The 26,962-nt window shown below is 44.0% G+C and overlaps 2 protein-coding genes across 2 annotated transcripts in view; one reads left to right on the top strand and one right to left on the bottom strand.

Moving 5' to 3' along the window:
• LOC137545764 (sodium channel protein type 8 subunit alpha-like) overlaps window positions 1-26,962 on the bottom strand; it is a 456,138-nt gene that overhangs the window by 296,982 nt on the left and 132,194 nt on the right. The gene's annotated exons all lie outside the window — the stretch shown is intronic.
• Window positions 1,895-7,863, top strand: LOC137544057 (thiol S-methyltransferase TMT1A-like). Its single transcript, XM_068265123.1, has 2 exons — window positions 1,895-2,413; window positions 7,600-7,863. The coding sequence occupies exons 1-2, from the start codon at window positions 1,916-1,918 to the stop codon at window positions 7,837-7,839; spliced, it is 738 nt and encodes a 245-aa protein (XP_068121224.1). The 5' UTR covers window positions 1,895-1,915; the 3' UTR covers window positions 7,840-7,863.

Below are 26,962 nucleotides of genomic sequence, written 5' to 3'. Positions count from 1 at the left end.
CATATCCCCAAACTGCCTGCCCACATATAAGATGGCGCAGGACGACTCTTCCACACATGCGCACACACAGCGTTCCGTTCCGTAACGTCACTTCCGCCGCCCAAGCGGAAGTGACTTGCCGCTTACCCTCCTGTGATGCGAAGACATATACGCATCACATTACACTATGCGCCAAGGGGTGACGTAGGGAGAGGATGCGTGCACACTGATGCACGCTCCACTCTGCATTACCATAATTGATCCACCCCCCGATTTAATTGACTAGAGGGTGTACCTTGGACTATATAACCAGCAGGCAGACAGCACCTGGGCACAAAGGCGCCAGGTGTGTTCCTGACATATTGCTGGTAGGTGTCATTTTTTTCAGATGTTTTGTTTTCATTCTCACCACGCTGCATAATTACCTTGTGCACTGCTCCACTATTCATGCGACACTTGCAAAACTTACAGCCCATCTGTTTTTTCACTATATACTCTTTTTTTGTGCCCAAAAATTTGTATTTTTTTATTATTAGAGTCTCATCAAATCCCACTTATACTTATCACCATTACCCTCACATCCCCTTCCATATTCCCTTCCTAAACCTGGCCATATTACCCCCACCTTATAACCCCACCCTTTGCCCCCCCCCCTTTTTTTCCTCCCCCCCCCCCCTCAATTTTTCTCCCTCATCCTGTCAATATACACACCATTTAATGATGTCCCTACCTCACATGTGTTCAAACTTAATACAAAATAGAGGGATATATATATACAGTATATACATATATATACATAATCTATATGTCTGGTTACATGCCATGTTGTGCCTTCTCTTTCCCAGTTGTATACTCCGACCCCTACTGCCTGATGAAGCAGGTTTAAGTCTGCAAAACGCGTTGTGAACTTACTTTTGGAGTGTATCAATAAATATATCCTTTTGTTGAAATACACAGATTGTACATAGATTGTACATAGATTGTAAGCCCGCAAGGGCAGGGACCTCCTCCTAGTGTTTCTCATACTGCTGCAATTTTAACATATGTACCAACTACATATCAACTATGTATGTATCTGTGTTTATTCTATTCAATGTCATGACTGTACAGTGTCTTGTATTTGTTATGTATATTTGTTCCCCATTATTTGTTTGTACTATGTACAGCGCTACGGATGTTGGCGTAATATAAATAAAAAAAAATAATAATAATAATAATAATTGTGTCTGCTTACAGGAGGTAAGTCCACCGCTGCCTCCCAAGTAATTTTTAACCTTTTAATATTTGACTTATTCTTTTGGCGCCTCTGTTCAAACTTTTGTTTTGGGTACAAGTTGGGTACAAGTTGCGGTTGTTGTCTCGGGGGGGCTCAATGTATCACTGTAGGTATACAAGTATGAGGCGGCCTAATAATGCGCTGATTTACCTTCTATTGTACAAAACATAGGAGTCCAGAAAATCTATTGCCCCTGCAAGGCTGCAAGGTGGTCATCATCCAAATGAGAAGAGACAGGGAAGTGATAATGTCCTTTATTTTTAGACTTTTAGTTGTTTTTATTACTGTCTGTGTTACAGGTTGTACTGTGCATGAACTCTGGAGTGCAACGGTTTAATACATAATATACACAACACATAGCTTCAGTTGCACACAATGGCTGCAGAGTCATAAAGTTCACAATGCACATGAACACAAGTTACATACTTATTGCATTATTACATCTATCTGGTCAACAGAAGTACTGGCAAGTCGGTGGAAAGTTTCTCAATACTAATTATGTAACATGCTATAAGCTACTAACAGCCTTGTGGAGCCTCCCTGTCCTTCCCTTCTTTGAGGGGAGGAGCTGTTCATGGATATACAGGTTTACTCTGCAGAGCCTCCTGATCACAACATTATTTTATCCAAACACTTCAGATTGCATCAGAGTCCCAAAACATGTCTGCAATCATTTTGATTTTGCAGCTTGCATTAGCTTTCATAATGCTGCCTTTTTATATCCTGAACTGGCTGGGAATACTGGATCCAATATCCAAAAAATTGTTTCCTTACTTCATGGATTCCTTTACTGACGTATACAACAAGGAGATGGAAGACCAGAAGAAGAATCTATTCGGCAAACTTTCTGATTTTGCAGCAAGTTCGAAGCAGCTCCAGCTTTTAGAGCTTGGCTGTGGCACAGGTGCCAACTTCAAATTCTACCCAAGTGGATGCCGAGTGACCTGTCTGGATATTAATCCAAACTTCCAAAAATTTCTCAGCAAAAGCCAGGCAGAAAATGACCACCTTACTTATGATGGATTTCTGGTGGCATCGGCGGACAACATGACACCAGTAGCTGATGCCTCTATGGATGTGGTTGTTTGCACTCTGTTAGCCTGTTCACTGCCTAACACACCAGCAATGCTGAAGGAGGTGAAGAGGGTTCTTCGGCCGGTGAGTTGCAATTTTATTAGATAAAGAAAGGGAACACCGAGAGCCCAATATAGCGTAGTATGCAAAACAAGTGATGTAGTATGAAAAGTATATAATGTATATACTCACAAGTGTGGGTTACCGTATAGGCAACCACTGTACAGGCAGGATTAAAAGTCGCTCTCTGTAGATAAGGAAACAAGGTGGGGATCAACCCCTCCACCAGGGGTGGATCTTGGTAATGTAAAGGTGAACAGAGGTGCCAACAGGATAAAAGGTGATAAAAATCTTAAAATTCCTCAGGAGGTGGTGGTGGACTCGCCTCCCCGACAGAATACTGTCAGGTTTTTATAATTACTGTTAATAGTAGGGTGTTAGTGGATTTTTTCCAGCTGTTCGTTCAGTCCCTCTGTATAAAAAGTTTTTAACATCTGTATCCAGAACATTTTTCACTTTTTAAGCAGATCAAAGGAGTTTGAATGGTTTTGTGGTATGGTTTCAATGAGGGTGATCTGGAATAAGTCTGGGTCGCTGTTGTGTACCGTGGTGAAGAGTTGTCATACGCTGTGTAATGGGTATTGAGTTATCCCAAAAAATTACTCAAAGATGCCAACCACAAAGCCAGAGCAGTAAAAATCACCCAATCACCGAGAAGTCTAAAAACACAGAAACCTTACCCAGATTCATTAGAAAATACAGTTCACAACATCAAAACATACGCAAAATCCTCACCAATAGATGGGGAATCCTCCTACAGGACCCCCACCTCCGATCCATCATTCCCACCGCACCAGCCATCACCTATCGACGGGCACCAAACCACCGCAGTATTCTGGCCCCCAGTCCTATACAAAATACCCCCCAAAATGCCAATTCCGATCCAGTTAACAACACACCAGGCTGCTCAGCATGTAATCACTCTAGATGCCTTGCTTGTAAATTCATCACTCCTACCAATACATTCCATTCTCATACCACACAACTTATCTACCCTATCAAGCATACCATCACATGTGATTCCAGGTTTGTTATATATATCATATCCTGCCCCTGCCATCTTCAGTATGTGGGTAGAACCACCCAACAGGCAAGAAGCAGAATCAGCCAACATAAACACAACATCCTCAATAAGTACCCATTACACAGCGTATCACGACACTTCACCACGGTCAGGGACGGATCTAGGGGGGGGGCGAGCGGGTATCTTGCCCCAGGCGCAGTTTGTTGAATTCTCAAAAAGGCGGCAAAATGAATGGCAGTTTAGGCGCCAAAACCTGACCTTTAGGCGCCAAAACCTGACCTTGCCCCAGGCGCAACTTGGTCTTGCTCCGTCCCTGACCACGGTACACACACAGCGACCCAGACTTATCCCAGATCACCCTTATTGAAACCATACCATAAAACCATTCAAACTGCTTTGATCTGTTAAAAAAGCGAGAAATGTTCTGGATACAGATGTTAAAAACATTAATTCCAGAGGGACTTAACGAACAGCTGGAAAAAAATCCACGAACACCCTACTATTAACAGCGTTTTTTAATTGTCCTCTCTTTTTAGTAAATTTTATTATTTTTATGTTTTTAGAATGTTCCTATAATTTCTTATAATTTCTTATAATTTTTGTAATGTTTATACATTTTTTATATATATTTATATATTTATACATCTACATAGTTATACATTTATACATTTATTCTGATTTAGCCACAACAATATCTTTATGTACGGTCTCAAACGTGTACCAAGATACGGTTTATAACAAAAGTGAATAATATTACTGTTTACACTGTATGTGAAATATGAAAATAGCCATACAAATGTTTTCTCTCCAGCGTTCTGCTAAATAGACACTAGATGGCAGCATTATGCGCCTCAAATGTAACACTAAGGGTTTTTGCCTTTATATTTATATTTATTTTTATATATATATTATGATGGATTTTATTTTTGTGCTTGATTTTTTTATAAATGTTTTATTTATTATCATATTCATGTTTATACTCCATGTATTTACCTTGTCTGAATGTGCTACACGTACATTCACACCTCTACAACATGTCACAAAACTTGTTTGCCCTTGTTGCCCAATACAAATATGGCCATGCCAGTGAATTGATTGAGACAGCACAGGCGCATACCACACTCCCCCTTCCTTCCCATCTGCGTGCGCAAAGTTTCATGCGTCACTAGGGACGCTTTGCCCATACTGTGACACGTAGGCAGCGCAACGTTATCGTCGCACTGCCCTTACTATGACGCATTAGTGGTGCAGTGTTATGGTCGTACTGCACGGGGTTTAGAAGAGGGCGATGCGACGTTACAAGCACACCGCCCAGACACTGTTATGTAACTTAGTCCCCACACTAGGATTGGCTCGCTTTTTTCCACATAACCCCTCCCCAAGTTCCTATTGGTCCACAGACACGTCCCTTGTTTCCAAATTCCATTACCTACATAATACAGTCACCTGTCCATCACATGGTCCCCACCACCCCCACACTGGCCTTGGGATTGGACAGTGTACACCCACACAGGTATTTAAACAGCCATTCCGAGACTGACCAGTACAGAGGCGCTTATCGTGACCGAAAGACTGTACTAGTAAGTCCTAATACTATTTGAGATTTGTTTTATAGTTGTTTTTCCATAAGTTATTAGTTTGTTCCCTCTCACTTTGTTTGAACAATAAACCCTTTTTCCCCTAACCCCCCCTCCCCCTTTACCTAAAAACTCCACCCTTTTTCAACTACATTCCCACTACCCCTGGTCCCCCCTAACACCACACTCCACATGAACCCATTATCCCCATTATTGCCACTACTATAACCCTTACACAGGCACTTATCCACTAAAATCAGCGCTTTATACATAGAACAATTTTCACCACTCAATACACACACACACATATATATATATATATATATATATATATATATATATATATATATACAATTATGGGTCTAAGGACACTGTACTTGTCTCTGTCTTTTCAGTGTACTCCTATCTGTTTATGGCCTGAGGAAGCGGGAATATACCCGTGAAACGCATTGCATTGTTTTGTTTGGAGTATATAAATAAACCTGTTGTTATAAAAACCTGACAGTATCCTGTCTGCTTTGAGGAGGCGAGTCCACCACCACCTCCTGAGGAATTTTAAGATTGTTATCACCTTCTATCCTGTTGGTGCTTCTGTTCACCTTTACATTATTTTATTAGATGGTGGACCTGCTTATGAAAGGTACAGAACAACAACAATAATTGGATATGGTAGAGATGATGCTCTTCTGCCATATGCAGTACCCCCAAATATGGGGCAAGTGTAAAGACCATTCTAATCCTTTGCATGGTAATTCTGAGATTGATCACAGAACACAAGGGATCAGAGTGAATCTCTTCATCAGTATACCGCCAATACTAGAGAACATCAACTCTGCAGCACAATTTATGACTTTTGCTGCAATCACAAGTGTCACCTTCAATGCCTGGGAGAGGACTGGTAACTACAAACCGGAGAGCTAGAGAAGGGAGGTCAGTGATGGTCCATGAGATGCATGAAAAGAAGACTTCCTGCTGAATTTGGTTGGCCAGGTTTTAAGCTGTGAACAGTTTGCATTAAATTTGCACCAAAGCGGGAATTCCCAACTCCCCCCCCCCCCCCCCCAAAAAGGGGAAAAAAACACTCACGAAATATTTATGACACAATAACTGTGTTAGGCCATCTTTAGGACGTACTAAAGTATTTTTTAGCAAATTGCAGCAGTTTCAGTCATGAAAAGAGATAATTTGCATATTCAGTAGTAGTGCATTGTGGGTAACCACAAATGTTCACTTATAGCTGAATTGTAGCAAGTTTCCTTCTACTTTAACTTCTTGCCAACCGTTCCACGCCAATTAGCGTGAACGCAGCGGCAGCCCCAGGACCGTTCCACGCTGAATGGCGTGAACGGCCTTCTATGGGCTAGCAGGAGAGCGCATGCACAGATGCGCTCGCACCTCCGCTCCACTTTCAGTCTCCCAATTGCCACTCGGAGACTGTTATACCTGTACAGCGCTGTGATCTAAAGCAGCGCTGTACTGGGGACAGCCGGGGGACACAGAAGCGATCGGCGGTGCTGAAGCCTATCACAGCCGATCGCTGTGATAGGCTGACAGGGGGAGGGAAAATCATAAAAAAATACCGTACATATTTTTATTAAAAAAAAAAAAAAAAGAACATTTGAGAAAAAAAAACATTGCTGGAGTGATCAGACCCCACCAACAGAGAGCTCTGTTGGTGGGGAGAAAAGAGGGGGGATCACTTGTGTGCTGAGTTATGTGTAATGCTTTACAGAAGCATTAAAAGAACATTGGGCTTAGAAGAAAGAAAAACACAGGGACACTGGGAGACCCAACCTAGTGTAGTCTGGCAACTATGACCACAAAGTTTTCCCCTGTACACATCACTATGTACTGATCTGAGACAAGCTTATGTGCTTTGGGTCCTACAGGAGAAAAGCACTCTACAAATGTTTTATTGCTGTTGTTGTAGTATGGTCAATGGAAATTGACGACTGAGTAATAGTTCAATTAAATAAATACTCTCTAGTCTGGGCTGCTGTAACAAGCAACCACTGATAACACATGCTTGTGAGTAAGTACCGTCCTGATTTGGCCTTGAGAGAAATAGGTGGTCACTGAGACAGAAAAAGACACCTTAAAATAAAATCATACAATTCTGATCATCTCCCCCTCCCCAACAGGGGTGACTAAAACTACATGAAAACAGTAGCACAACAAGGCAAGAAAACTAGACCACTAGGGCGTGCTTTCGGTGTTAGGGAGACTTGCCCAAGGTCTTCTACTGAATACGTGCTGGCTTACTGAACAGGAAGAGCTGAGATTCGGACCCTGGTCTCCTGGGTGCCCAATAATATCAAAAATAATTTTCCATTGCATTTCACGGCTTTGGGGTGCTTTATAAGGACAGTAGAGTGACTTATCAAACATGAGGAGCTCTGAGTGCCTTTGTTTTGTGCTTGCCACATTGGAATTACCAAAACACAAAGCAATGCAGAAGCACCAATGAAACTGTCCCATTTCTTAACATGGAAAGTTGGGGCAGCAAATTCAAAGAGGATTCAAAACCAAACTTCAAACACAAGAATCTGAAAGTTGTAGCGACAAAGCAAAAAGAATATTCCTTTGTATTTATAGTTTCTTCCTTGTAGGGTGGAGCTTTCTACTTCATGGAACATGTGGCCTCCACGGATGCATCTAGCTGGATAAACTTTGGCCAGAAAGTACTGAACCCTACCTGGAAACTCTTCTTGGATGGCTGCAGCATGAGGAAGACCACATGGAAGGACATAGAGAAAGCTGGATTCTCAGAGCTAAAGCTGCGCCATGTAAAGGCTCCCATATCTATGAAGCTAATTTCTCCACATATTATTGGATATGCTGTGAAATAAATAAATCAGCTACATTTCACCATGGGGAGGAGTACTGTAAACCTTCCATTGTTACAAATGCTCTATGTGATATACAGTAGTTCTGTCCTGAACACCTTGGCCCATATGCAATTAGCTTTTTCACTTGAGTTTTCTCCTAGGAGATGATTTTTCATCTTGGATTTAAAATTATTTTCTAACACTTTGCAATTGAAAAAGTACCAAACAAGGGTGAAAAGGTGCTATCAAAATTATCCTTGTAGGGGCATGGGTGGAGCGATCGCATCATCCGTGACGCGATCCTCTGCCTCCGCCTGGCGCCGCTCACCCGCCGCAACATCCCGCCGGCCATACGGAAGCGCCGGCGGGATGTTAAGTCCGCGATCGCCGAATACAAAGTGTATAATACACTTTGTAATGTTTACAAAGTGTATTATACAGGCTGCCTCCTGCCCTGGTGGTCCCAGTGTCCGAGGGACCACCAGGGCAGGCTGCAGCCACCCTAGTCTGCACCCAAGCACACTGATTTCCCCCCCCGCCCCAGATCGCCCACAGCACCCTTTAGGACCCCCCCTGCCCACCCCCCAGACCCCTGTTTGCACCCAATCACCCCCCTAATCACCCATCAATCACTCCCTGTCACTATCTGCCAACGCTATTTTTTTTATCCCCCCCCCCTCTCCCCTGCCCCCTCCTGATCACCCCCCCACCCCTCAGATTCTCCCCGGACCCCCCCCCAGACCCCTCCCCCTGTGTACTGTATGCATCTATCCCCCTGATCACCTGTCAATCACCCGTCAATCACCCATCAATCACCCATCAATCACCCCCTGTCACTGCCACCCATCAATCAGCCCCTAACCTGCCCCTTGCGGGCAATCTGATCACCCACCCACACCAATAAATCGCCCGCAGATCCGACATCAGATCACCACCCAAGCGCAGTGTTTACATCTATTCTCTACCCTAAACACCCACTAATTACCCATCAATCACCGCCTATCACCACCTGTCACTGTTACCCATCAGATTAGACCCTAATCTGCCCCTTGCGGGCACCCAATCACCCGCCCACACGCTCAGATTGCCCTCAGACCCCCCCTTATCAATTCGCCAGCGCATTACTTACATCTGTTCTTCCCTGTAATAACCCACTGATCACCTGTCAATCACCCGTCAATCACCCATCAATCACCCCCTGTCACTGCCACCCATCAATCACCCCCTGTCACTGCCACCCATCAATCAGCCCCTAACCTGCCCCTTGCGGGCAATCTGATCACCCACCCACACCAATAGATCGCCCGCAGATCCGATGTCCAATCACCTGCAAAGTGCAGTGTTCACATCTATTCTCTACCCTAAACACCCACTAATTATTCATCAATCACCCCCTATCACCACCTGTCACTGTTACCCATCAGATCAGACCCTAATCTGCCTCTTGCGGGCACCCAATCACCCGCCTACACGCTCAGATTGCCCTTAGACCCCCCCCTTATCAATTCGCCAGTGCAATATTTACATCTGTTCTCCCCTGTAATAACCCACTAATTACCTGTCAATCACCTGTCAATCACCTATCAATCACCCATCAATCACCCCCTGTCACTGCCACCTATCAATCACCCCCTGTCACTCTCACCCATCAATCAGCCCCTAACCTGCCCCTTGCGGGCAATCTGATCACCCACCCACACCAATAGATCGCCCGCAGATCCGATGTCCGATCACCTCCCAAGTGCAGTGTTTACATCTATTCTCTACCCTAACCACCCACTAATTACCCATCAATCACCCCCTATCACCACCTGTCACTGTTACCCATCAGATCAGACCCTAATCTGCCTCTTGCGGGCACCCAATCACCCGCCTACATGCTCAGATTGCCCTTAGACCCCCCCTTATCAATTCGCCAGTGCAATATTCACATCTGTCCTCCCCTGTAATAACCCACTAATTACCTGTCAATCACCTGTCAATCACCTATCAATCACCCATCAATCACCCCCTGTCACTGCCACCCATCAATCACCCCCTGTCACTGCCACCCATCAATCAGCCCCTAACCTGCCCCTTGCGGGCAATCTGATCACCCACCCACACCAATAGATCGCCCGCAGATCCGACGTCCGATCACCTCCCAAGTGCAGTGTTTACATCTGTTCTCCACCCTAAACACCCACTAATTACCTATCAATCACCCCCTGTCACTGCTACCTATCAGATTAGACCCCTATCTGCCCCTAGGGCACTCAATCCCCCACCCACACCCTCAGAACGCCCTCAGACCCCAGTCCTGATCACCTCGCCAGTGCATTTCTTGCATCTATTCCCCCCTCTAATCACACCTTGAGACACCCATCAATCACCTCCTATCACCCCCTAGCACACCTACCCATCAGATCAGACCCTAATTTGCCCCGTGTGGGCTCCTGATCACTCGGCCAAACCCTCAGATCCCCCTCAGACCCCCTTCCGATCACCTCCCCAGTGCATTGATTGCATCTATTTTCCCCTCTAACCACCCCCTGGGACACCCATCAATCACCTCCTGTCACCCCCCTAGCACTCCTATCCATCAGATCAGGCCCAATACAACCTGTCATCTAAAAGGCCACCCTGCTTATGACCGGTTCCACAAAATTCGCACCCTCATAGACCACCTGTCATCAAAATTTGCAGATGCTTATACCCCTGAACAGTCATTTTGAGACATTTGGTTTCCAGACTACTCACGGTTTTGGGCCCGTAAAATGCCAGGGCGGTATAGGAACCCCACAAGTGACCCTATTTTAGAAAAAAAGACACCCCAAGGTATTCTGTTAGGTGTATGACGAGTTCATAGAAGATTTTATTTTTGTCAAAAGTTAGCGGAAATTGATTTTTATTGTTTTTTTCCCACAAAGTGTCATTTTTCACTAACTTGTGACAAAAAAATAAAATCTTCTATGAACTCGCCATACACCAAACGGAATACCTTGGGGTGTCTTCTTTCTAAAATGGGGTCACTTGTGGGGTTCCTATACTGCCCTGGCATTTTAGGGGCCCTAAACCGCGAGGAGTAGAAAACAAATGCCTCAAAATGACCTGTGAATAGGACGTTGGGCCCCTTAGCGCACCTAGGCTGCAAAAAAGTGTCACACATGTGGTACCGCCGTACTCAGGAGAAGTAGTATAATGTGTTTTGGGGTGTATTTTTACACATACCCATGCTGGGTGGGAGAAATCTCTCTGTAAATGGACAATTGTGTGTAAAAAAAACCAAACAATTGTCATTTACAGAGATATTTCTCCCACCCAGCATGGGTAAGTGTAAAAATACACCCCAAAACACATTATACTACTTCTCCTGAGTACGGCGGTACCACATGTGTGGCACTTTTTTACACCCTAAGTATGCTAAGGGGCCCAAAGTCCAATGAGTACCTTTAGGATTTCACAGGTCATTTTGAGACATTTGGTTTCAAGACTACTCCTCACGGTTTAGGGCCCCTAAAATGCCAGGGCAGTATAGGAACCCCACAAATGACCCCATTCTAGAAAGAAGACACCCAAAGGTATTCCGTTAGGAGTATGGCGAGTTCATAGAAGATTTTATTTTTTGTCACAAGTTAGCGGAAAATGACACTTTGTGAAAAAAAACAATTAAAATCAATTTCTGCTAACTTGTGACAAAAAATAAAAACTTCTATGAACTCACCATACTCCTAACGGAATACCTTGGGGTGTCTTCTTTCTAAAATGGGGTCATTTGTGGGGTTCCTATACTGCCCTGGCATTTTAGGGGCCCTAAACCGTGAGGAGTAGTCTTGAAACAAAAATGACCTGTGAAATCCTAAAGGTACTCATTGGACTTTGGGCCCCTTAGCGCAGTTAGGGTGTAAAAAAGTGCCACACATGTGGTATTGCCGTACTCGGGAGAAGTAGTATAATGTGTTTTGGGGTGTATTTTTACACATACCCATGCTGGGTGGGAGAAATACCTCTGTAAATGACAATCTTTTGATTTTTTTACACACAATTGTCCATTTACAGAGTTATTTCTCCCACCCAGCATGGGTATGTGTAAAAATACACCCCAAAACACATTGTACTTCTTCTCCCGAGTACGGCGATACCACATGTGTGGCACTTTTTTGCACCCTAACTGCGCTAAGGGGCCCAAAGTCCAATGAGTACCTTTAGGATTTCACAGGTCATTTTGAGAAATTTTGTTTCAAGACTACTCCTCACGGTTTAGGGTCCCTAAAATGCCAGGACAGTATAGGAACCCCACAAATGAATCCATTTTAGAAAGAAGACACCCCAAGGTATTCTGTTAGTAGTACGGTGAGTTCATAGAAGATTTTATTTTTTGTCACAAGTTAGCGGAAATTGATTTTTATTGTTTTTTTTCAGAAAGTGTCATTTTCCGCTAAAGTGTCATTTTCCGCTAAAAATAAAATCTTCTATGAACTCACCGTACTACTAACGGAATACCTTGGGGTGTCTTCTTTCTAAAATGGGGTCATTTGTGGGGTTCCTATACTGTACTGGCATTTTAGGGGCCCTAAACTGTGAGGAGTAGTCTTGAAAACAAATGTCTGAAAATGACCTGTGAAATCCTAAAGGTACTCATTGGACTTTGGGCCCCTTAGCGCAGTTAGGGTGCAAAAAAGTGCCACACATGTGGTATCGCCGTACTCAGGAGAAGTAGTATAATGTGTTTTGGGGTGTATTTTTACACATACCCATGCTGAGTGGGAGAAAGATCTCTGTAAATGGACAATTGTGTGTAAAAAAAATTTAAAAAAATTGTCATTTACAGAGATATTTCTCCCACCCAGCATCGGTATGTGTAAAAATACACCCCAAAACACATTATACTACTTCTACTGAGTACGGCAATACCACATGTGTGGCACTTTTTTGCACCCTAACTGCGCTAAGTGGCCCAAAGTCCAATGAGCACCTTTAGGCTTTACAGGGGTGCTTACAAATTAGCACCCCCGAAAATGTGAGGACAGTAAACACACCCCACAAATGACCCCATTTTGGAAAGTAGACACTTCAAGGTATTCAGAGAGGGGCATGGTGAGTCCATGGCAGATTTCATTTTTTTTTGGTGCAAGTTAGAAGAAATGGAAACTTTTTTTTTTTTTGTCACAAAGTGTCATTTTCCACTTACTTGTGACAAAAAATAATATCTTCTATGAACTCACTATGCCTCTCAGTGAATACTTTCGGATGTCTTCTTTCCAAAATGGGGTCATTTGGGGGGTATTTATACTATCCTGGAATTCTAGCCCCTCATGAAACATGACAGGCGGTCAGAAAAGTCATAGATGCTTGAAAATGGGAAAATTCACTTTTTGCACCATAGTTTGTAAACGCTATAACTTTTACCCAAACCAATAAATATAGGCTGAATGGGTTTTTTTATCAAAAACATGTTTGTCCACATTTTTTGCGCCGCATGTATACAGAAATTTTACTTTATTTGAAAAATGTCAGCACAGAAAGTTAAAAAAATCATTTTTTTGCCATAATTCATGTCTTTTTTGATGAATATAATAAAAAAGTAAAAATCGCAGGAGCAATCAAATAGCACCAAAAGAAAGCTTTATTAGTGACAAGAAAAGGAGCCAAAACTCATTTAGGTGGTAGGTTGTATGAGCGAGCAATAAACCGTGAAAGCTGCAGTGGTCTGAATGGAAAAAAAGTGGCCGTTCCTTAAGGGGGGTAAAGCCCTAGGTCCTCAAGTGGTTAATACTAAAGGCTATACAAGGGTTGTCATAACCCGAAACAAGCCAGATTTGTAGTCCTCAAAAGCAGTGGTTCCCAACCTTTTCCGGCCCGGGGAACACTGTCTGACCAAATTTTTTTCCGGGGAACGGCGCGGGGGGGGGGGGGGGGGGGGGCGCGTGGGATGCGGCCCCCGGTTGTTTGCGCGACCTAGTCGACAGTGCCGTGCGCAGCAGGCTATGGGGGGGGCCTGGGGTGCGGCTGCATAGCTAGCATAGTTGCCCCAGTGTAGGGAGTTTAGTTGCCTCAGTGTAGCTAGTATAGTGCCCTAGTATAGTGCCCCAGTATAGTGCCCCAGTATAGCCAGTATAGTGCCCCAGTATAGCCAGAATAGTGCCCCAGTATAGCCAGAATAGTGCCCCAGTATAGCTAGTATAGTGCCCCAGTATAGCCAGTATAGTGCCCCAGTATAGCCCCCCAGTATAGCTAGTATAGTGCCCCAGTATAGCCCCCCAGTATAGCTAGTATAGTGCCCCAGTATAGCCCCCCAGTATAGCTAGTATAGTGCCCCAGTATAGCCAGTATAGTGCCCCAGTATAGTGCCCCAGTATAGCCCCCCAGTATAGCTAGTATAGTGCCCCAGTATAGCCAGTATAGTGCCCCAGTATAGCCAGAATAGTGCCCCAGTATAGCTAGTATAGTGCCCCAGAATAGTGTCCCAGTATAGCCAGTATAGTGCCCCAGTATAGCCCCCAGTATAGCTAGTATAGTGCCCCAGTATAGCCAGTATAGTGCCCCAGTATAGCCAGAATAGTGCCCCAGTATAGTGCCCCAGTATAGCTAGTATAGTGCCCCAGAATAGTGCCCCAGTATAGCCAGTATAGTGCCCCAGTATAGTCAGTATAGTGCCCCAGTATAGCCAGAATAGTGCCCCAGTATAGCTAGTATAGTGCCCCAGAATAGTGCCCCAGTATAGCCAGTATAGTGCCCCAGTATAGCCAGTATAGTGCCCCAGTATAGCCCCCCAGTATAGCTAGTATAGTGCCCCAGTATAGCCAGAATAGTGCCCCAGTATAGTGCCCCAGTATAGCTAGTATAGTGCCCCAGAATAGTGCCCCAGTATAGCCAGTATAGTGCCCCAGTATAGTCAGTATAGTGCCCCAGTATAGCCAGAATAGTGCCCCAGTATAGCTAGTATAGTGCCCCAGAATAGTGCCCCAGTATAGCCAGTATAGTGCCCCAGTATAGCCAGTATAGTGCCCCAGTATAGCCCCCCAGTATAGCTAGTATAGTGCCCCAGTATAGCCAGAATAGTGCCCCAGTATAGCCAGAATAGTGCCCCAGTATAGTGCCCCAGTATAGCTAGTATAGTGCCCCAGTATAGCCAGTATAGTGCCCCAGTATAACACCCCAGTATAGTCAGTATAGTGCCCCAGGATAGCCAGTATAGTGCCCCCCGCCCGTCCCCGCCGCTGTTATTACCTTAACAGCTGCCGCTCCTCCCCTCTCCGGCGCGTGTATATTCAAGCAGCGTATCTCCGGCTGCTCTGTGTGATGCGGAAGGAAGCAGGGCAGCGGCTTCCTGTAACGGCGATATGTAACGCCGTTACTATGGAAACCGAGCCCTGCCTCCTGCGCATCACACAGAGCAGCCGGAGATACGCTGCTAGAATAAACACATGCGCTGGAGAGGGGAGAGCGGCCGCTGCTAAGGTAATAGCAGCGGCGGCCGCGGGGACGTTCGGGAGGGGGGGTAAGAGGACGGCACACCAGGCAACGTTCCGCGGCACACTAGTTGAAAAACGCTGCTCAAAAGAATCGTAATTGTTGGGTCTTTTATGCCTATTAATGTTATTGGATGAATGCACTTTTCTCACGATTGAAAATATAGTTTGACAAATTTTAGCAATTTTGTACATTAAAGAAAAAGACTAAGGCTATTTTTGGTTTCTGAAATGCTACTTTTTTGTTAACCTTGTAATAAATCGATGTAATCATCTGATGTAACACCTCTAAGGATATATTTCCTATGCTAGTCTCCGGAACTATTTTTTCCTAATTCACCTGACTCTGTCACAGTCCAGCATGCACATCCTAATACAGGATTTAGAGCCAGCATTACCATTCAGGCAAAGGGGGCATTTGCCCCAGGGACCCCGACTGCTGCAGGGGCCCTGCGCCACTGGAACCTTGCAAGTGGTTTTGCCACACTGCTCCGCAGGGCCCCTGCACATGTAGCTGCAGATGAATCACGCACCTGTCCCAACGATGTCTGTCCATGCTGTCTCAAGTTACACTGCCTGCCTCTTCTCTATGATTTGTCGCAGGTTGCACGTAACACAGTGTTTCTAAAACCTGTCCTTGTGACTCCCCAATGGTGCATGTTTTGCAAGTAGTGTCACCTATGTACAGGTGGGGTAATTAGTGTCTCAGCTACATGGAATCCACCTAGCTGAGACACTAATTACCCCACCTGTGCATAGGTGACACTACCTACAAAACGTGCACCGTAGAAACACTGACATAACATGATGGAGAAGAGGAAGGCAGCGTGGCTGGAGACAGCATGGAGAGAGCAGCACTGGGATGTGTGCATGATTATTATTATTATTGATTCATAAAGCACCAACATATTCCGTGGTGCTGTACAAATTAGGAAAACAAACATGGATGTAACGATCAGTGTCAGCAACAACAGATTTTCTGATTATTGGTGATCTGCAGTATCACCAATAATACAGATGTTATACCTGATTATGTGGTGATCTGCAGAATCACCAATAATGCAAGTATAGCAAGACACAGGACACCCAGGTGTAAGATAAGTGTTTGGTGCAACAGTAAATATAGATAGAGATACCCACTATCCCAGAGGAGCTGGTAGAGGGAGGTATCTCTATAAAACACTGGAATCAGTACTCCAGCAGGCTGGAGACACTGAGGAGTTAGTGATCGGGTAACCTGCGGAGCGGATGAAGCTCAGTAGGACAATGTATACTGACCACTCGTGGAGCGGGTGATTCAGACTGTACTGCAGCAGATGATCACCTGAGGGGCAGGAGATCAAGACTGTACTGCAGCTTCTGATCACCTGAGGAGCAGGTGATGAGGACAGTACCGTAGTGGCTAGTCACCTGAGGAGCAGGTAGTTAAGACTGTACCGCAGCTATCAACCTGAGGAGCAGCTGATTCAGACTGTACTGCAGCTATCAACCTAAGGAGCAGGTGATTCAGACTTTACTGCAGCTATCAACCTGAGGAGCAGGTGATTCAGACTATACTGCAGCTATCAACCTGAGGAGCAGGTGATTAAGACTGTACTGCAGCTATCAACCTGAGGAGCAGGTGATTACTAAACTGAGAATCCCTCACCAGAACTAAGCTCACTGGTGAGGGCAGAAGAGTCAGACAAGCAGGATCGGCAACACACAGACAGATACGGTACAAAGACAGAAGACTGAATCAGAGTGAGGTATAAGCTGAGTCGGCAACTAGATCAGATAGGCATAGGCACAGAATCAGAAGACAGAAGAGTAGTCAAGGCTAGCAGAGGGTCATAACAAATAATACAATTCAATTAGTACTTTAAGCTATCAACAGAATCTGGCTAAGTGTGGATTCCCAGCTCCTGCTGGTTCTAGCACACTTTCGGATCTGACTAAGGGTCTGAGTGCTAACACGTAGCATTTGCAACAGCAGACAAAGAGCAACTGACAGGCAGGTCCTATATATACTCAGAGCGCTCCATAGCGCCGCCCCAGTCACTCAGCCAATCCGGAGCACTACTGGAGTCAGCTGACCGGCTGATCAGCTGACTCCCCTTCTACTTGCATAAAGGTCCTGTCGCCTGGTGTAGCCCTCAGTCTATGTGCAACTGAGGGACCAGGCAAAACTCCAACAAGTAACCGCGCGGCGGAGGCCACCGGCTGAGACACGGATACGGCCGCCATGCCGCTCACCGCCGCGGTGACCTCTCGCTATCCATTACAATGGGGTACATAATGATACAGACAATGATATACTGTACTTCAAATATGGACACTGGTACAAAATACAGAACTGGGCATTACAGTGACAAATGTAACATGATGAATAAAATGTATAACAGAGTGCAAGCAACGAAATGAGAGAGAGCCCTGCCCTTGCGAGTTTACAATCTAAAGGATTCATTTGATGATTAATCTGTAGCTACATGTGCAGGGGCCCATGGGATCGGTGGAGAAGACCATCGGGGGAGATCATGGGAGGAAATTACTTTGCTAGAGGGAACAATGCTGTGGACAAGGCTTAAGCCATAAAATGCATAGTTTTTGTCCTTATCAATACACTGTCTGAATATTGCATAATTACCCCGTATATACTCGCATATACGGTAAGTCGACCCGTGTATAAGCCGAGGTACCCACTTTTTCCTCAGAAACCAGGAAAAAGTGATTGACTCGCATATAATCCCCCTCCCAAGTAGCCAGATGTCTCCCCAGTACAAGTCAGCTCCCTCCTTATAGCCAGAAGTGCCCCAGGATCATACAGCTGTGTCTCAAGAAGCCACTAGATGGTGGCATAGATTGCCACACAGGAAGAATCCCTGGTTGTTGCACAGCTGATACGTTGCCTGCATGCTCCGCTCCACAAGCCAGGGGACACAGGTAGTCTTGAGCAGCGCACTCTGCACACCATGTTGCAGTGGATGTGGAGCACCGAAACAAGCTGATAAGAGCACGATCACTAGTGCATAATCCTTACGCTCATCTGCCAGTAACAAATCCTGCTCCTCCATCTGTTTTGCTCCACTAACTCGCAAATAAGTCGAGGGGGTAACTTTTTAGCACATTTTTTATGCTTAAAAATTAGGCTTATATGCAAGTATATACAGTAATTTTTATAATGTTCAAAATGTATACATCAAAATTCCATGAATTCCAAATTCAGTTATCCCTAATGTGGTCTTGTCTCTTGTGTAATCTCAAACACAGGGCCGGAGCTACCATAGAAAAAAATAGGCAGTTGCCCCAGGGCCCCAGAGCCTGTAGGGGCCCCAAGTTGTCCCTCCCCATCTTAACTGTTGCTCCCCAGGGACTCTGCAGAGTCTGTTAAGTTGGGAGGTGATTGGGGGAGGGTCAGCAGCCAGCTCAGGGGCCCAGGAGGGAAATTTAGCTGCAACAAAGGGCCTCTAATGACGCTTTTTGGTCGGGGGGTGTCTGTTGGGGGGCCCCCAGGCTAATCTTGCCCTAGGGCCCCATTGTTACTTGAACCGGCCCTGCTCAAACAGTATGCAGATGTGTAAATTAACCACTTCACTACTGAGGGGTGTTTCCCCTTCTGTACCAGAGCAATTTTCACTTTTCAGCGCTCCTTCTATTCAATCACCATCGCTTATAACTTTATTACTACTATCAAAATGAAATGATCAATATCTTTTTTTTCTCCACCATTTAGGCTTTCGTTTGGTGGTACATTTTGCTAAGAATTATTTTATTCTATACTAGTAAACCCAAGCCCGTTTAAAAATGGGCTCTAGGTCTTTTAGTACGCATGCGCACGCAGCCACCGCGCACCGGGCGCACGCCCAATGCAGGCGCGTGCCCGCACCCGCCCACCTCGCTCACCCGCCCACCTCGCTTGCCCGCACCCGTCCACCTCGCTCGTCCTCCCAGCTGTCCGTTACTGCGCACATGCGCAGTAACAAAAAACCTGGGACACAGGGAAGCTGCAAACTGCTGGACGCAGCGACACTTCAGTTTTATTGTATGGGAAAAATAAAAAAAAAATAGAAAAAATGTATTATTTCTCAGTTTTCGCCATTATATTTTTAAAATAATACATGCTACCATAATTAAAACCCACACATAGTATTTGCCCATTTGTCCCGGTTATAAAAACATTTAAAATATTTCCTTAGTAAAGAGTATGGTGCCAATATTTTATTTGGAAATAAGGGTGTATTTGTTCAATTTTGCGTACATCACGAATTACAAACCCATGATTTCATAAATAACCTTAAACACTTGTTGCATCCACTGCAGTATATCTACAAAGTCCCAGGGACGTAGATATGCACCTGCTGCAGCGGACGGAGACAGGGGGTAGAGATGGTAGATTGACAGTCCATGTGATCACATTTAAACACTTATTTAGTTACAGATGGTATATCTGCATCCCGCGGGACTTCAGTTCCTGCTCAGGGACGTAGATATTCAGCTATTGTGGCAGATGGCCGCCACTCGCTCCCTGGCAGGTACTCACTCATCACCACCCACTAGAGGGAAGATGAATGAATGGGAACGCAGCTCCCATTCATTAATCTAAGCCCCCGTGTCAATGATCACCGGCATCAATGAGATTCTGCAGTCATTTGTAACTACCGAAGTAACACGTTCACGCATTACTTCCTGTTTAGCGTACTAATAGTGTGCAATGGAAAGTAATGCACAAGGACATCTTTGGCCAAATAGTAAAATTACACCTACATACATTTTTTTTATTTTTATAAAAAGACCTACACTTAATTTAAATTAACTTCTTACCTCCCACACTCTCCCATAAATACCCAAATAAAGAATTTGCATTTAAAAAAAATGACAATTAAAAAAAAAAATATATATATAAATAGTTACCTTCGGTACTGATCTTTTTTTAATATGTATGTCAAGAGGGTATATTACTGTTATTTTAAAAAATATGGGCTTGTAAATAGTGATGGGTGCAAAACTGAAAAAACGCACCTTTATTTCCAAATAAAATATTAACGTTGTACATTATGACAGGGACATAATTTAAATGGTGTAATAACCAGGATACATAAGCAAATACAATATATGGGTTTAAATTATGGTAGCATGTATTATTTTAAAACTATATTGGCCGAAAACTGAGAAATCATTAATTTTTTTTAATTCTTTTTTTTTTATTATTGCTGTTAAAGTGCATTTAGAATAAAATAATTCTTAGCAAAATGTACCACCCAAAGAAAGCCTAATTGGTGGCGAAAAAAACCCAAGATATAGATCATTTTGTTGTGATTAGTAGTGATTAACCACTTGAGGACCGCAGTGTTAAACCCCCCTAATGAACAGGCCATTTTTTGCAATACAGGGCTGTGCAACTTGGTCAGGGTGCTGCACAGTCCTACAACTCACCACGCAAATGAATTTTTCCTCCTTTTAGTGTCCTTAATAGGACACTATGCTGCAGGCATCTGATTGCTGCTGCAATCTTTTTTTTATTTTTTTTTAATTGAGTAAAGGGAGTTTTTTTCCTCCCTCCATCCCTCCCCCCTGTCCCATCCTAATCGCCATTGGATGGTGATCGGCACTACTCCCTGCCTCACAGATCGAGCTTCTCTGAGGGACAGCCCAGTGTCCCTCGTACAGTGTTGCAGTAGATAGCAGCGCTGTACAATTGTATGCAAAGGGGAATTCTTTCCTCTGACGGCTCATAACAGTCTGCTAGCCGCGATCACGGCTAGCAGGCTAATCGCAGGGAACGATCGCGCAAGCGAGCACATGTTCCCTGCCAAACTGCAGCTCCAGGACTTGACGCCAATTGGCGTTAGGCGGTCCTGGGCTGCTGCCGTGGTCATGCCCATTGGTGTGACGTGGTCGTTATGTAAAGGGAAGTAATGTTATGTAAAGGGAAGAGCGCTGAAAGGTGAAAATTGCTCTGGTCCTCAAGGGGGAAAAAACCTCAGTGGTCAAGTGGTTAATATACCCTTTTAACATACACATTAAAAAAATTCGGTTCCTAAGGTAACTAACTATTTATGTGTTCTTTTTATATGCATATAATTTATTTGGGTAACTATGGGAGAGGGTGGGAGGTAAGGGGTTAATTTTAAATGTATAAATGGGTCTTTTTATTAAAATAAATGAATGTAGGTGTAATATTACTATTTGGTCACAAGATGCCCTTACGTATTATTTCCTATTCGCGTACTAAAAGTATGCGAACAGGAAGTAATGCGTGGAAGTATTACTTCGGAAGTTACAATGATGCAAGCATCTCATTGATACTGGCAATCATTGACACGGGGACTTAGATCAATAAATGCGAACTGTGTTTCCATTTATTCCTCTCCCCTCTAACTAGTGGCGGTGAGTACCCACACAGGAGCAAGCGGCGCCCACCTGCCGCAATAGTTGAATATCTACAGTATGTCCCTGAGCAGTAAATGAAGTTCTGTGGGACATAGATATACCGTCTGTAAGCACATAAGTGGGCTGTCAATCTACCATCGCTACCCTCCTGTCTCCACCCCCTTTCCAGCCATATATTCCATCCAGTACGATTGATAATTTCAAATTACATTGAGGTGGGCATGTTGGGGCATTGATCTCTGGCAGATTTAATCACAGTGATCAAATCTGCTTGTAGGCAATGGGGAAATTGACTAGTGTAGGGGCAACTTAAAGCGGGAGTGTCACCATAAAAATCAAATTTCAACAACTGGTCTGAGTGTATTAAGTGATAAAGATGCTAATCCTGCATTAAAAACTTTTTCTGATGTTATGATTTGTAGTTATCACATACTTAAAGAGACTCTGAAGCGAGTCTAAAACCACTATTTTAACATGCAATAATGTGAAGCAGTATAACCCCTGCTAAAACGCCGCTATCCCGCGGCAAAGTTAGGGATTTATACCCCCCCAAATCCCCCCCTGCAAAATCTACAACTTTCTTGGTCATGGATTTTGCTGCTCATGGAGGCAGAGCTTTCAGCTGCAGCTCTGCTTCCATGTGCGTGAATCACTGCGCGGATCTCCGCCTCTACCCCGCCCCTCTCTGTGAAGGCAGATCGAGAGAGGCGGGGAGAGGCGGTGATCAGCCATAAACTCTGCCTCATCAGGAAGCGCTCCCCGGAGGTAGGAGAGGAGATTTGGGGGGCTATAAACCCCTCGTTTTGCCATGGGATAGTAGCGCTTTAGCAGGGGTTATACTGCTTAACATGACTGCATGTTAAAAAAGTAAATTTAGACTCGCTTCAGAGTCTCTTTAAGGAGCACTGGCCCTTTAGTAGTCAGTGCCAAACAGTTGCATGCTGGGGTTTCTTTTTATCTATAATATATTCCTCCTCTTCCCTTTATTTGCCTTTATCTGAAACACGATCCCTGCTCACTTGTGTTTACAAACAAGGCTGAGGTGACTCGGTGATTGGAGGAGAAAAGAAAAAAAGTAAAGGGCAGAAATGACATCAGTTTTTAGCCTAAACTGTGGGCAAAAGACATGGCCCCCACCAGGAACAGAATTCTCTTCATTTACTATATAATATTAACTGAAATCAAAATGTGGACAGTACAATACATGTGTTATGTAAGTGGATTAAGTATTTATCTACTTCTATATGTGTTTTTTCCCTGGCATAGTATGGCTAACCCTACTGCTTTAAGGAGAATCTGTACTCTAAAATTATTACAATAAAAAGCATACCATTCTATTCATTATGTTCTCCTGGGCCCCTCTGTGCTGTTTCTGCCTCTCCCTGCTGCAATCCTGGCTTGTAATTGCCATTTTTATCCAGTGTTTAAAAACAAAAGACATAGCAAATGATACGCTGAGAGGAGCTGAGTGTGTGAGTCATACAGAGTGTGCAAGGGGGCCTGGAGATGGTGTGTATAGCTTCTAGCCAATCGCAAGCAGCACAGCACATTCCAGCCAGACTGCCTGAGCCCGACAGACCGGACAGAGGAGAGAAGATTAGATCATATAACAGAGATAATACAGCCACTGTGCAAATAGGAAAGGCTGCAGTTAGACAGAGCACATTAGAACAGGTATAGGAACTTATAGGATAAAATAAATAAGGATGAAAATTTTGTTACAGAGTCTCTTTAAGACTCAGAAATACAAATACATTCTACACCAGCTTAGGAGAGTTTTGTCTTTAGCCAAGCAAAATAATCTTCCTCCCTATTTTCTCAATATTGTAATTCAAAACATATGCTCTACACCTTTAACTCCCTACTCCATCCTCCACCACCTCCTCTTACATCCTGGTTATCACTGGATTATTTTGCCACACATTATATAGACACATTTGAATACATTATAAACAGACAACACAATTTTGCTTTTCTATACTGTGGAGGGCTCAAGTTCGACCACACCCCTTTTTCAAAATCTATAGATACTACAACAAAGCTGGCATTCAGTTTTTCATATAATTATTCATGCACACAAAGCCACCGTTTTGGGACACACAGGTCCCTTCTTCAGGGCAAACAGTTCTGTCAAGTGATGTCAGTTATCGCACTCCCCAAGACCCTTTCTAGTAAGCCATGGTGAATGCACCATATTGCCATAGCAACATGAATGCAACCAATTATTTCTATTAAATTCAATTAATGTAATGAGCTGGAATCCTGGGCTAGTAAGCAAATTGTTTCATTAAATTCAATAGACCTTTCCTCTGCCTTTCACACTTGTCACTGGGTGTCAAGGCAGTAGAACATTCTTAGATTAGCTTCTACCTGTCTGTACACTTTTCACTTCTCCTATATCAACACTAACTCCTTTTCACACCTGCTATCTGTGGTGTACCACAAGGCTCTGTTCTAGGACCTCTTTCTTCTCTATCTATACTCATGGTCTGGGACAATTAATACGCTCTTTTGGTTTCCAGTACCACCTCTATGCTGATGACACTCAATTCTCTCAGATTCTGACCTCTCTACACTATTATCTCAAGTTCCTGACTGTCTATCTATGGTTTCTGCATTCATGTCATCCTGTTTCCTCAGCATGGGCAACACAGAGATTGTGATATTTCCTCTGTCTCTCTCTGCTCCCCCACATTAACTCCTAAAGCTCACTGTCTAGGGGTAACTATGGATTCTGAACTTTCATTTAAACCACACATTAACACATTTACAACCTCATGCTACTTCCATCTCAAAAATATTTCCAGAATTCATCCGTTCCTTACACAAGAGGCTACTAAAATGCTTGTACATTCTCTAATCCTTTCCCCTCTTGAATACTGTAACACCATTCTCTCTGATCTACAAAAAAAAAAAAAACAGACTGGCATCTCTACAATCCGTACTAAACTCTGCTGCTCATTCCATCCACCTCTCCTCCCTCTCCTCTGATGCCGCCCCTGTTGCCAATCCCTCCCAAAGGATCCAGTTCAAACTCCTAACACTATCATTCAAAGCTCTATATAGTCAATCCCCTCCATATATTTCCATATTAATCTCCAGATATCATCCCTCCTGGAACTTTCACTCCTCCCAAGAAACCCTCGTCATCCAGCTTGGTCACCTCCTCTCACTCTCACACCCAGGACTTTTCACAAGTGTCAGCTCTCTTTTGAAATTCTTTCCCAAAGCCTGTCCGTCTTGCTCCAAACCTGAAAATTTTCAAGCGTACCCTCAAGACACACCTGTTGAAACAAGCCTATAATTTTCTAAAATGTAAAGATCACTGCCTCATCTGCTAACTCCTTCATCTTCTCCCCCAGTATCTCCACCCCACTAACCCCTAGATTGTAAGCTTACAAGGAACCTCTCCCTTCTGTTTCCTGTTTCTGAGCAATTTATCAAAAGAAAATCTATCAGTACTGGCGATGTTTGGTTGACTACACATCAATTGTATGTATCTGTACTTGTATCACTAGTTATCCTGATTATCCACTAGTTATGTTGAACTGCTGCTATATATGCTCGTCATTATTGTATGTTTTTATACATTGCGCAGAGCTGCAGAAGATGTTGGCACTATATAAATAAATAATAATGATAATAATAATAATAATAATAATAATAATAATAATAATAATAATAATTATTATAATAGCACTTAATAGACAAACAAGATGTATACAATAACTATACAGTACAAAATATCACATGAGAAATGCTGCTATAAAATTAAAAACAATGGTGCATGAGCCAGCCTGGGGCCCCGGGAACTCTCACTGCCCGGGGCCCCAGAACCAGCATCTAACACCATATGTGAGCGCAGCCAAAACCTTGGAGCTGCCACCTCCAAGGCCTGTTTCCTACTGCTCTAAAACTTACCAAACACACAATTGGAGAAACTCACTCCCAAACAGTTCTCTGCTGCTTTATAAAGCCTGCAGGCTGCTTATAAGCCAATGAGAAATGCACACATATAATACACCTAGCTTGCAGTGATTAATCAAGCAGAAGCTGAGCAAGTCAGCCAGTCAGTAGGAGAGGGCTTCAGTTGCATATAGACAATGGCTATATGACCAGCAGGGGGCACCAGCGTGCAGGATATTCCCTCTCATCTGCCCCCCTCCTAACTAAACTGCATGGGATACTACAATAAAATTAAAAACAATGGTGCATGAGCCAGCCTGGGGCCCCGGGAACTCTCACTGCCCGGGGCCCCAGAACCAGCATCTAACACCATATGTGAGCGCAGCCAAAACCTTAGAGCTGCCACCTCCAAGGCCTGTTTCCTACTGCTCTAAAACTTACCAAACACACAATTGGAGAAACTCACTTCATTTCTCATTGGCTTATAAGCAGCCTGCAGGCTTTATAAAGCAGCAGAGAACTGTTTGGGAGTGAGTTTCTCCAATTGTATGTTTGGTAAGTTTTAGAGCAGTAGGAAACAGGCCTTGGAGGTGGCAGCTCCAAGGTTTTGGCTGCGCTCACATATGGTGTTAGATGCTGGTTCTGGGGCCCAGGGCAGTGAGAGTTCCCGGGGCCCCAGGCTGGCTCATGCACCATTGTTTTTAATTTTATTGTAGTATCCCATGCAGTTTAGTTAGGAGGGGGGCAGATGAGAGGGAATATCCTGCACGCTGGTGCCCCCTGCTGGTCATATAGCCATTGTCTATATGCAACTGCAGCCCTCTCCTACTGACTGGCTGACTTGCTCAGCTTCTGCTTGATTAATCACTGCAAGCTAGGTGTATTATATGTGTGCATTTCTCATTGGCTTATAAGCAGCCTGCAGGCTTTATAAAGCAGCAGAGAACTGTTTGGGAGTGAGTTTCTCCAATTGTGTGTTTGATGAGAAATGCTGCTATCTAATGGTTACAAAAAAAAAAAATCTGACACCTAAAGAGATCCACATTACAGACTACAAAGGCAGTCTATTGCTGCCATCTTGTGGTTAAACAACCTCAGGCATCCTTCAAGAAATAAAACCAAGAGATCGGCTATCAGCTTAGTTTCGAAGTTTTCCAGCTCATCTGCAGGAAGACATGAAAGAGGTGTAGAAAAGAACAAGAAGAAGAGGAAGGCCACGTTCAAGAGTTACAGACAACAAGTGTCCACCATGTGATTATCACTAAAATAAATTAATGCTAAGGAACATATACAGTAGTTTTGTGAACAAAATGGTATTAAAGGTGCACACATGTAAGGAATAAAAATATCCATCCATACCCACAAGTATGTAAAACCCTGCTTGAGGAGTTTCACAATAAAACATAAACACAAAATTC

The sequence above is a fragment of the Hyperolius riggenbachi genome, chromosome 2, assembly GCF_040937935.1.
Source record: "Hyperolius riggenbachi isolate aHypRig1 chromosome 2, aHypRig1.pri, whole genome shotgun sequence".
Taxonomy (NCBI): domain Eukaryota; kingdom Metazoa; phylum Chordata; class Amphibia; order Anura; family Hyperoliidae; genus Hyperolius; species Hyperolius riggenbachi.
This window is presented reverse-complemented; position numbering and strand designations above follow the sequence as displayed.